The following is an 11,629-nucleotide window of genomic DNA, read 5'->3' as shown; positions in this document are numbered from 1 at the left end:
CTTCTACCACATGAGGACAAAGTGAGAAGGCACCTGCTATGAAACAATAAGAGGATATGCTGGCACCGTGATATTGAACTTCTAGCCTCCAAAACTGTGAGAAATAAATGTTGTTGTTTAGAAGCTACCCAGTCTATGGTATTTTGTCATAGTAGCCCAAACAGACTAAGATACACCATTAATAGAGTAAAAAGGATACCCACAGAATGGAAGGAAATATTTGCAAATCACATATCTAATAAGGGATTATATACATCCAGAATATTTAAAGAACTCCTACAACTGAACAACAGAAAAAAATAAACAATTACATTTTAAAATCGCAAAGGACTTGAATAGACATTTCTCCAAAGATATATGAATGGCTAATAAGCACATGAAGAAGCTCAACATCACTAATCATTAGGGAAATAAATGCAAATCCAAACCACAGTGAGATATTACCTCACATTCATTAGGGTGGCTATTATTTAAAAAAATAATAAATAGCAAATATTGGTGAGAGTGTGAAGAAATCAAAACCTTTGTGCATTACTGGTAGGAATATAAAATGGTGTACCCAATGTGGAAGACAGTATGATAGTTCTTCAAAAAATTCCACAAATCCACTTCTGGATATATATCCAAAAACTTAAAAGCAGGGACTCAAAGAGCTATCTGTACACCCATCTTCTTAGCAACATTATTCACAATAGCCGAAAGATGGAAGAAAAAAAGTGTCCATCAATGAATAAATGTATAAACAAAATGTGGTAAATGCATATAATGGAATATTATTCAACCTTAAAAAGGAAATTCTGACACATACTACAACATAGATGAACCTTGAGGACATACTAAGTGAAATAAGTCATACACAAAAGGACAAACATTGTATGATTCAACTCATATCATATAACTAGAGTACCAAAATTCATAGCGATAGAAAGCAGAATGGTGGTTCTAATGAGGGGAGAAAGGAATTGGGAGTTATTATTCAATGAGGATATAGTTTCATTTGGAGAAAATGAAAAAGTTCTAGAGATGAATATGATGACGGTTACACAACAATGTGAATGTACTTAATGCCACTGAACTTACACTCAAAAAAATTAAGAGTAATAAATTTGATTATTCATATTTTATCACAATTATAATAAATAACTTCTACAAATTAATTATTAAGAAAATAAACCTGGGCCGGCCAATAGGCGCGATGGTTAAGAACTGGCTTGGGATGCCAGAGGGCCCTGGTTCGGATCCCACATATGAGAGCTGGTGACACTGCCCTCTATAAAAAACAACAACAAACAAAAAAACAGAAGCCAGCGACTGATCTGCCTCGCCCAGGAAGAGCGCAATGATGGTGCCAACTTGGGCCAGTGAAGCAACGTCCTCCACAACTAGACTGAAGAACAGAAGGACAGCAACTTGTCTGTTCCCCTTCCCCCAATTCCCCAGCGTTGTTCCCATCCCCCAATTCCCCAATAAAAATCTTTTTAAAAAAAAACACAAAAAACTTTAGACACATCGTGGGTTGGCAGTGTATATTGTCACACATCAAAGACAGGAGGGCAATGCATCCCTGAGGACATGGAAACTTCACATGTGGAATCCCCCAGATTTGGCCCTGTGTGTCTTCCTTTGGCTGGTTCTAATCCTTTTGCTGGTATTCTTATGCTATAATAAAATTAATCATAACATAGTGTTTTCCTGAGTTGTGTGAGTTGTTCTGATGAATTATCAAATTTGAGGGAATCCATGAAGATCTCCAAATGTGTAGCCAGCTGATCTTAAATGAGGGTGATCTAGTAGATCCTTGTGGAACTTTCAGCTGGTGTCAGAAGCCTTGGGCAAATTTGGCAATCTGAAGGACTGTTCCTTTAACCTTGAGTTTGGCTAACTCTGGGCAACTATACTGGCACAAATTTTAAAGTGTCATTATACATCCTAAGTGCAAATGAGGAAATGCATTAAATAAAATTCATGCTGGAAGAGCAAATTAATATTACTTTCAAGAATAATTTGGCATTATCTTGAAAAGTTGAACATTTATATGCCCTATGAACTAGAAATTCCACTTCTAGGTATTGATCCTAGAGAAATTTATACTTAGAAGCAACATAAAGATTTAAAAAATATTCATGGCAAATTTAGTTCAAAAGCCAAATTCCACTGAACCAAGGAACAGATATATAAATTGTGATACATTCACATAATACGGTAATATAGTACAATGAAAATTAATGAACCATAGTTACATGCAAAAACATGGATGAATCCTGTAATAATTATATTTGGTGAAAAAAATCAGATCAGAGAATGTTCCATATAATATGAAACCATTTTTATAATATTCAATAACAAAAAAATCCTACAGACTGAAAAAGGTCGAAGATGGTGGAATAGATAAAAGCTATGCCTATTGCATCCCAGGATCACACCAAAATTACAAATAAATTATAGAACAATCGACCTCAAGAATCAACTGAACACTAGCTGAACAGAACCCCTATAACTAAGAATATAAAGAAGAGGCCACATCAAGACTCGTAGGAGGGGGGGAATACGTGAAATGGGCTGACCCCAAACCCACAGATAGTGGCTAAACCCCAGGAGGGACACCTTGGTGGCAGAGGTCCCCCTGAAGAGGGAGAAGGTCACACCCCACACCAGACTCACCAGTCCAGAGGTCCTGTGCCAGGAAGAAACTTCCCACATCAGGCAGTAAAAATTATGTGGACTCTGTGTGCCCGTCTCAGTGAGATGGAAGGCGGCTGGAAACCCAGACGCCCTCTTATAGAACCCACACACAAACTCACTCACTTGCAAACACTCATCTCATCTCTGGTAGAGAGCAGGCAGCTCAGGAAGCCCAGAGACATGCGGGGAAAGGCTGAGTTATATGGCTTTGCGGCAAGGGCTGGAGAGACAGGAACCATTGTTGTCCCTATGTGGAGCCTGACACACGAGTAGCCTACAGGAGGGTGCCATCTTTTCAGTGCTGAGCACTCCCCCAAAGGGCTAAGTCTGGGACTGCACTGGTCTGGTGGAATCCACACGTGTGCACTGCTTTTGTGACACCCTGGATCGCTGCCCTCTGCATAGCTGGTCCTATATCGCCTGGGACATTCTTGACTGCTGGGCTGCTGGCCCCACTCCACAGGCTACAGAAGCCTTTTTACAGTGATGGACAGCTGGCAGTGGCCTGGAAAATGTTTGTTGGTAGGCAATGACCCAAGACATGTGCTGCAGCATCTCTTGGGCAACTCTCGAGAATTTGCGGGCCTGAGATGGGCGGTGGCAGGCCACGGTGTTCTCAGGGCATTTACGCAAGCTGGTCAAGGGCCTGGCACTGGCAAGGAAGCCAAGACTGCACTGACTTTGTATAAACCACTGACCACACCCCTTAGTTCCTTGGAACCCCACCTTGCCCACCTAGAGCAATGCCAGGGGCACTCTCCACGTCTGAAGGCCCAGCCCTGCCCCACAGTCATGGAAGCCTTTTACAGCAACAGATGTCTGCGACAGCCCAGGGTGGTTTTTGTGGTGGAGAGTGAACCAAAACCTGAACCACAGCCACTCTTGGGCAGCTCTCAGGGATTTGCGAGCCCAAGGCAAGCAATGGAGTACTGTGGTGTTCTAAGGGCATTTCACAAAGCACTGCCCTGAGGTGAGTGGTGGCTGGCTGCAATGGTCTCGGGGCATTGTGTGAAGTGGTTACAGGCCAGGCACTGGAGTAAGAACTGAATCTGCATTAACTTAGTAAAAACCACCAACCATGTCTCGTGATTCCCTGGGACTCCACATCACCCACCTAGCACTGCATTGCTGAGGGCACTCTCAAGACCAGGTCACACCTAAGGAGGCTCTTTCAAAGGCTGGGCCTTATGGGCAGCTGGCAACAGGCCTAGGGGCCCTGGGCCTTTTGCTAAGCTGCCTCAGGCCCACTACTGGTGGCAGCTGGCCTCGGTTCACAGCGATCCACTCCCACATGCCCCAGGTCCAGCACAGACAGCAGCCAAGAACATATAGCTTTGTGGCTCCTACCAGGTAGCCGTGGGCTGGTAACAGGTAAGGCTGAAATTGGCCTGCACAGGAGTACCTCTAAAGAGACACCAAAAACAACACACCCAGAAGCAAGCTTCAGATCACACCACAGTACTACCTGCTTAGCCTCACAAGCGGCACACCCAAAGGGGGCTCTCAACAGGCACAAGAGCCCAGAGGGGTAAATCCTTCTTGGAGGGGTCAGCTCACACAGCAGCTCATACACTGTGGGCATAACCAGTCCTTAGTCAGTTGGCCTGGGAGTCAATCCCATCCACTGATGAGCCAAAAGTAATCATGGCTCAACTACAACAGGAGAACACACACAACACACTCAAGGGACACTCCTGGAACACATGCACATGAGATTAGGGACACTGCCATTGGACCACACGGGACACATACTACATAAGGACACCCAGCAAAGAGTGAGGAACATAGGAGAGCTATGTAATACATAGAAGCAAACACAGAAAGGCAGCCAGAATGAGGAAACAAAGAAACATGTCCCAAATAAAAGAACAGGAGAAATCTCCAGAAATAGAACTAAATGAAATGGAGACAACTACCTACCAGAAACAGAGTTTAAAACACTGAACCCAAAGAGGCCAACACCAAAACACATCATAATTAAAATGCCAAAGGTTAAAGACAAAGAAAGAATCCTAAAAGCAGCAAGAGAAAGACACTTAGTTACTTACAAGGGAGTTCCCTAAGACTATCAGCTGATTTTGCAACAGAAACTTTGCAGGACAGAAGAGAGTGGCACAAAATATTCAAAGTGATGAAAAGCAAGAAACTACAACCAAGATTACTTTACCCAACAAGGCTATCATTTAGAATCGGATAAAGAGGTTCCCAGAGAAGAAAAAGGTCAAGGAGGTCATCATCACCAAACCAGTATTACAAGAAATGTTAAAAGGACTTCTTTAAGAAGAAGGAAAAAAAAGATCAAAAATAGGAATAATAAAATGATAACAACTGCCTATCTATCAAATGGATTAAATGATTTAATCAAAAGACATAGGGTGGCTGAATATATAAGAAAACAAGACCCATACATATACTGCCTACAAGAGGCCCACTTCAGATCTAAAGAAACACACAGACTGAAAGTAAAGGGTTGGAAAAAGTTCATGAAAATGGAAATGAAAAAAATGTTGGGGTATCAGTACTTATATCAGACAAAGTAGACTTTAAAACAAAGGACAATAACAAAAAACAAAGAAGGACCCAGCAATTCCACTTCTCGGTATTTATCTGAAGAAATCCAAAACACTAATTGTTGGGAGCCAATTGAGGACAGTTGGGGATACTGAGGCTGTGGCAAACTGCTACATGCCTCTATGCAGGACCCTATTCCTGAAGGAGTGGCTGGATAAGAGAGTCTGCTTAGTAACTGCATACACAAGGCTCAGACACCCACAAAAGAGAAACAATGATCCAGGACTTTCCACCATAGACTTGTTACAGTTTCTATCCCCATATGTAATCACTGCTTCTGTATGCAGTACAGTTTCTGTATGCCTATCCTTAAAACCCCGTGATAAAAAGGGAATTATTCCCTGATAAGAGGAAATTGTTTCCTATATAACCTGAGTGGATTGAATAAACGAGGTCTTAGTCTATTACCAGCAGGCTGAGGCCCTCCTGCTCCCAGCTTTTGTCTCTGTTCTCTTTCTTTCTCGTCTCCTACCCAATCCTCTCAGGTACCCTTTCGGTGAGCTCCTGGCTAATGAGTCAGGAGCACCCAGTGGGCAAGCTGGTCTCGTTCACTAATTTGAAAAGATGTATACATTATTTACAATTACCAAGATATGGAAGCAGCCTAAGTGTCCACTGACAGATGAATGGATAAACAAGAGATGGTACATATATACAATGGGATATTACGCAGCAATAAAGAAGAATAAAATCTTGCCATCTGCGACAACATGGATGGATCTAGAGGGTATTATGGTAAGTGACATAAGTCCAACAGAGAAAGACACATACCATATGATTTCACCTCTGTATGGAATCTGAAAAACAAAATAAATGAACAAGCCAAACAAACAAACTCACAGATACAGAGAACATTTTGAGGGTTGCCAGATGGCTTTGAAGAGGGTTGACAGATGGGTGAAAAAGGGGAAGGGATGAAGATGTGCAAATTGCCAGTTACAAAAACAGTCACAGGGATGTAAAAATATAGCATAGGGAATATAGTCATTCATATTGTAATAACTATGTAATGGTGTCAGATGGGTATTAGACTTATCGGGGTGATCACTTTACAAGTCATATAAATGTCTAATCACTATGTTGTACACCTGAAACTAATATAATATTGCATGTCAATTATAATTAAAAAATAAAAAATGTAAAAAAGTGAAAAAAAAAATTTTTAAGGGAAGAAGTGGATCCAAGTTATATGAAATAAGATGTATCCTCAAGAAAAAAGACTTTGAAAGGGGAGGGAATTATGACAGGTGAGTAGCACAGAGAGTACACGTGGTGGTAAAAGGGAGGGTCTTTATTTTTTTCCTGTATCTTAGGCCTTTTCTCTACAACCCTTTGTTGGGCCTTCAAAGAAGAGATTTCTCAATCATTACCTTTAAGGTGTGGCCTCCCTCACCAGCTGGGTTCTTAACTGCAGTGCCTTTCCCCATGTGTTCAATCCTTACTCACCTGGGCACCATCCTCTCGCCGTATTCCTCGAAACCATCCAGGGCTCTTTCCCTTGCTCCAATAAGGAAATCACATCAGGTTTGGAAACAGAGAGTCCTATTTTTAAGAAAAAATACGACATAATCATGCTATTCCTGAATTTAAACCCAGTCCTTAAGAAAACAGACAAGGACATAAAGAACAAGAGGAAGGTTCAAAGGTCTAAAGCATGGAGAAGATAAAGGTATCACAAAGAGCGCCCATCTCCTAATCTACAAAGCACAAATAATGCCCCAGGAAATAGAAATTCACCCAAACAATGGAAAGATACACCCAAAATTCACAAGGTATTTGAGGATAGGTGTGCTTACCTAGTAAGACTAGGTTGCTGTAGTTCTCCATCATTACGTCTTTGTACAAGTTCCTCTGAGCAGGGTCCAGATAGTCCCACTCCTCCTCAGAGAAGTCTACAGCCACATCCCTGAAAGTCACCAACTGCTGAAATGACAAAAACCAATGTAGTACTGTTAAAACTAAAGGAAATGTTTTTAAGACAAAAGAAGAGATAGAAAGACACTGAGGGATGGAGAAAATACACTGAGCAAATGGGTTAGTCCAGGGATAGGGCAGGAAAAAAAACTGCTATAACTAAAACAAAGTACCTCCATCTTGAATATTCCTGTTGCTGCAGACAAACCTTCTTCGTATAGTGAGACACTCTCATTATCCGATGGCTAAGGCTAAGAAAAAATAAAACACATTTATTTATTTAGTTTCCCAAATTAATGAAATCAAGTAGAAAATACTCAGCAACCTGTAGGCCTAGCACATTATATTTATTTTAATGATCATCCATGACTTACTAATATTTTTATTGAGGAAATTTTCAAACACATCGCAAAGTTGAAAAAATTTTATAGTGAACATCTGATATGCTAATTACTTAAAATAAACTCTTAAATGTGAGCTCCTCCCTTCACTTTTTTCTTACTTCTTAAAGGAAGACATAATCTTTCTAAAATATTTATCAAACAAATGAGCAAAACCTCTACTGCACAAAACAGGACTTTGGTATAATTAAAATGTACACTAAATACTAAGGATCTTCATTGTTAGACAAAATCATAAGCATTTTTCCATATAATGCAAGTTCTTTAATAAACTTTTTTTTTAACTGGTTCTATCTTTCATCTTAGGAAAGCAACACATAACCATTCCATTATTTTAAATATTTAGATTGAACAAGATCTCTGAGTTTCTTTACAGCTCTGAAAGTCTACAATTCTCAAAAACGTATGCATCTGGCTCATTTTACTTTTTAAATATTTCAAAACTGAAGCAAACCTAACAGTATATGGATATGCAGTAAAATAATTTTGAAAAGCAAGACAGCAATGACTACAAATTTTTCTTTACAGGTTCCTTTTCAGAGGGAAGGCAAGGTGCAAAAGCATCTTCACTAATCCGTCCTACTCTAGGTGTTAGGTACATGAGTGTTTTATTACTCTTTTGTAATATGAAACACTTCATGTCTTTTTTTGTTAGGGGGAACTCAAAAATTAAGGAAAAATAAGCAGGCTTGTGAAGATCAATTATCCCACTTAACAATAATTTCTACTTCATTAAACCACAACTCTGATAAAAGGAAGCTCTAACATTTCCCTCAGTGGAATGTATTTAGGCTCCATCACAAAGCGCTGCACACAAATGTGAACACTGTTAGAGAACAGTGGGACACTAAGGGACAAGGACTGCTGCTGAACCATCACTCACTCCCTGACTGAATGGGAGGTTATGGGATGAGTTGATAACAGGGTTCAGTTGGGCAAAAAAGTTTCTAGATAAAGAAAATAAATGTGCATGCAAATGACCAAAAAAAAAAAAGACACTATCCCGATAAAATAAATAAGTCACGGTGATGTATGGTGATGTATGTAGTCACACAGCATGGTGACTACAGTTAAACACTGTATTGCAGACTAGCAGCATGGCAGCACGAGGGAGTCTCTCCACGTTACAAGTTGGATGGCGATAATTCAACAAAGGATTCTCTGCTCAACACACAGACATGTCTGAGAGATCCATGCATTGAGACAACCGTAGGTGGTCATATCAGAGCAAACAGGGAAGACAAAACGGGAAGGTGGGGGGAAGGGGAACTCCAGACACAGTCAGGCACTTAATGCAGCCCCAGCAGAGGCAACAGGAGTGAGGGTTTGGGGTGCAATCCAAAGGGGCAGAGCCAGCAATTGAGCCTGGCTGGCTGGTATACACTGAAGCTGGGCCCGGGGTCAGGGGCAGAGCAGCGGTGCAGAGAGTCACAGCATTCCACAGCCTGCCAGCACCACGCAAAATATTTCCCAGATGGAGGTTCCTGACCACCCTATCCCCCTGTGACTCACCCAGAAGCAAAATCCTCACTCCGCAGATGGTGAAAGGGCTAAAAAAAGTTTCCAGCCTAACTGGTCTGTATTCAGTGGCTAAACCCACTGGAAAGAACAGAACCGTGGATGTGGGAACCCACTTCCACCTACTTACCCTTGCCCCACCCACAGCCTTGCAGCCTGGCAGAGGCAGCGGTCAACTAAGAGAGCAACTCTGCCAGCAGTTTCTGGGTACAGGAAGGCAGCACGGGGAACACAAAGGAGACTCACAGCCTACTTCCAATCCACAGGAGTGGTGCCCCAAGACTGAAGCGACAGGGGCATAAAGGGGATGCCCACCTCCTCGAAGAATATGGGGCATTTTCCACAGCCAAGGCAATACCACCCCACAGAAAAGCCCCAGCAGTGCAAGTAGAGACAATAAAAACTTGCACTTCAGCCCCAACTATTGGAAAATAAAAGACCTCTACTAAAACAGACATGTCACATACTTTGATAAAAAGCAGATTTTATCCCATAAATGCCTAGGCAGAGAAGTAACAAGGTAGCTCAGAAATAAAATGAAAAATCTCTAGAAAATAAACTTGAAGACACGGAAGTATGTGATTTAAATGACAGAGAATTGCAGTTTTGAAAAACTCAATGAAATACAAGAAAACTCAGAAAAGCAGTTTAATGAATTCAGAAATAAAATCAACAAAAGAAGTACTTTACCAAAAAGATTAAAACTATAAAAAAATAATCAAGCACAAATTCTGGAGCTGAAGAACTCTAATTAAAGAGACAAAGAATGGGGCCGACCCAGTGGCGTGATGGTTAAGAGCTGGCTTGGGATGCCAGAGGACCCTGGTTCGGATCCCACAAATGAGGGCCAGTGACACTGCCCTCTGCATCTAACAGCAGCTCAACCTGGACCTGGGCTGCCATGAGGCAACAGCGACGGCGACGGCGACGGCGAAGGCTGCAGCCCCTGTGGCAGTGGGTTGCCATGGGCTACCGTGTGTAGCCAGCAGCCAGCGTGAGCGGCCTTCCAGAAGCCGGCAACTGATCTACCTCACCCGGGAAGAGCGCAATGATGGTGCCAACTTGGGCCAGTGAAGCAACGTCCTCCACGGCTAGACTGAGGAACAAAGGACAGCAACTTGTCTGTTCCCATCCCCCAACTCCCCAATAAAAATCTTAAAAAAAAAACCTCCCCGGGCCGGCCGAGTGGCGCGATGGTTAAGAACTCGCTTGGGATGCCAGAGGGCCTCGGTTCGGATCCCACATGAGGGCCAGTGACACTGCCCTCTACAGCTAAGATGCTGAACAACAGCTCAACCTGGAGCTGGGCTGCCATGGGTCACCGGCGACGGCGTGGGCTGCAGTCCCTGTGGCAGTGGATTGCCATGGGCTACCGTGTGTGGCCAGCAGCCAGCGTGAGCGGCCAGCAGCCGCAGTGAGCGGCCGTCCAGAAGCCGGCGACTGATCTGCCTCGCCAGAGAAGAGCACAATGATGGTGCCAACTTGGGCCAGTGAAGCAACATCCTCCATAAGTAGATTGAAGAACAAAACGACAGCAACTTGTCTGTTCCCCTTTCCCCAATTCCCCAATAAAAAAATCTTAAAAAAAAAAAAACCTCCCCAAAAGTAAAAGACCAGGACCAGATGGCTTCACTAGTAAATTGTACCAAACATTCAAAGAACATTTAATACCTATCCTTCTCTTCCAAAAAATTAAAGAAGAGGCAATACTTCCTAATTCATTTTATCAAGCCAACATTACCCTGGTACAAAAACCTGGCAAGGACAACACAATAAAAGAAAATTACAGACCAATATCTCTGATGAACATTGATGCATAAATCCTAAACAAAGTACCAGCAAATCAAATACAACAACGAATAAAAAAATAATACATAACAATCATGTGGGGCTCATCTCAGGGGTGCAAGGATGGTTCAACATATGCAAATCAATACGATACACCACATTAACAAAATAAAGGATAAAAATCATATGATCATATTAACAGATGCAGAAAAAGCATCTGACAAGATACAACATCCACTTATGATTAGAACACTTAATAAAATGGGTATAGAATGAAAGTACCTCAACATAATAAAGGCCATGTATGAGAAACCCTCAGCTAAGATCATATTCAATGGTGAAAACTGAAAGCTTTTCCTTTAAAATCAAGAACAAGAAGAGGATGCCCTATCACCACTGTTATTCAATGTAGTATTGAAAGTCCTAGCCAGAGCAATCAGGCAAGAGAAAGAAATATAAGGCATCCAAATTGGGAACGAAAAGTCAAATGGTCACTTTTTGCAGATGATATAATTCTCTACATAAAGAACCCTAGGGCCGCTCGAGTGGCTCAGTTGGTTAAGAGCGCGAGCTCTGAGCAACAGGGTCACTGGTTCGAGTCCCACATGGGCCAGTGAGCTGTGCCCAAGCTGAGCTGCTGCTGAGCTGCCAACAGGCAGCAGGATAGCTCAGCTGTTGAGAGAACGTGCTCCTAACAACAAGGTTGCAAGTTTGACTCCCGCATGGGATGGTGGGCTATGCCCACCCATAACTAA

General features: G+C 42.1%; 1 protein-coding gene across 1 annotated transcript in view; it reads right to left on the bottom strand.

Moving 5' to 3' along the window:
* LOC109372011 (zinc finger protein 850-like) overlaps positions 1–11,629 on the bottom strand; it is a 30,393-nt gene that overhangs the window by 9,376 nt on the left and 9,388 nt on the right. The window contains exons 4-6 of the mRNA XM_019624804.1: positions 7,341–7,418; positions 7,050–7,176; positions 6,700–6,795 (exon numbers count right to left, since the gene is read on the bottom strand). Of these exons, the coding sequence (XP_019480349.1) occupies positions 6,700–6,795; positions 7,050–7,176; positions 7,341–7,346 (229 nt within the window). The 5' untranslated portion in view covers positions 7,347–7,418. The remainder of the gene's footprint in view (positions 1–6,699; positions 6,796–7,049; positions 7,177–7,340; positions 7,419–11,629) is intronic.

This window comes from Hipposideros armiger, unplaced genomic scaffold, assembly GCF_001890085.2.
Source record: "Hipposideros armiger isolate ML-2016 unplaced genomic scaffold, ASM189008v1 scaffold_609, whole genome shotgun sequence".
NCBI classification, from domain to species: Eukaryota; Metazoa; Chordata; class Mammalia; order Chiroptera; family Hipposideridae; genus Hipposideros; species Hipposideros armiger.
Note: the sequence above shows the minus strand (reverse complement) of the source record. Positions and strands in the feature narration are given on the sequence as shown.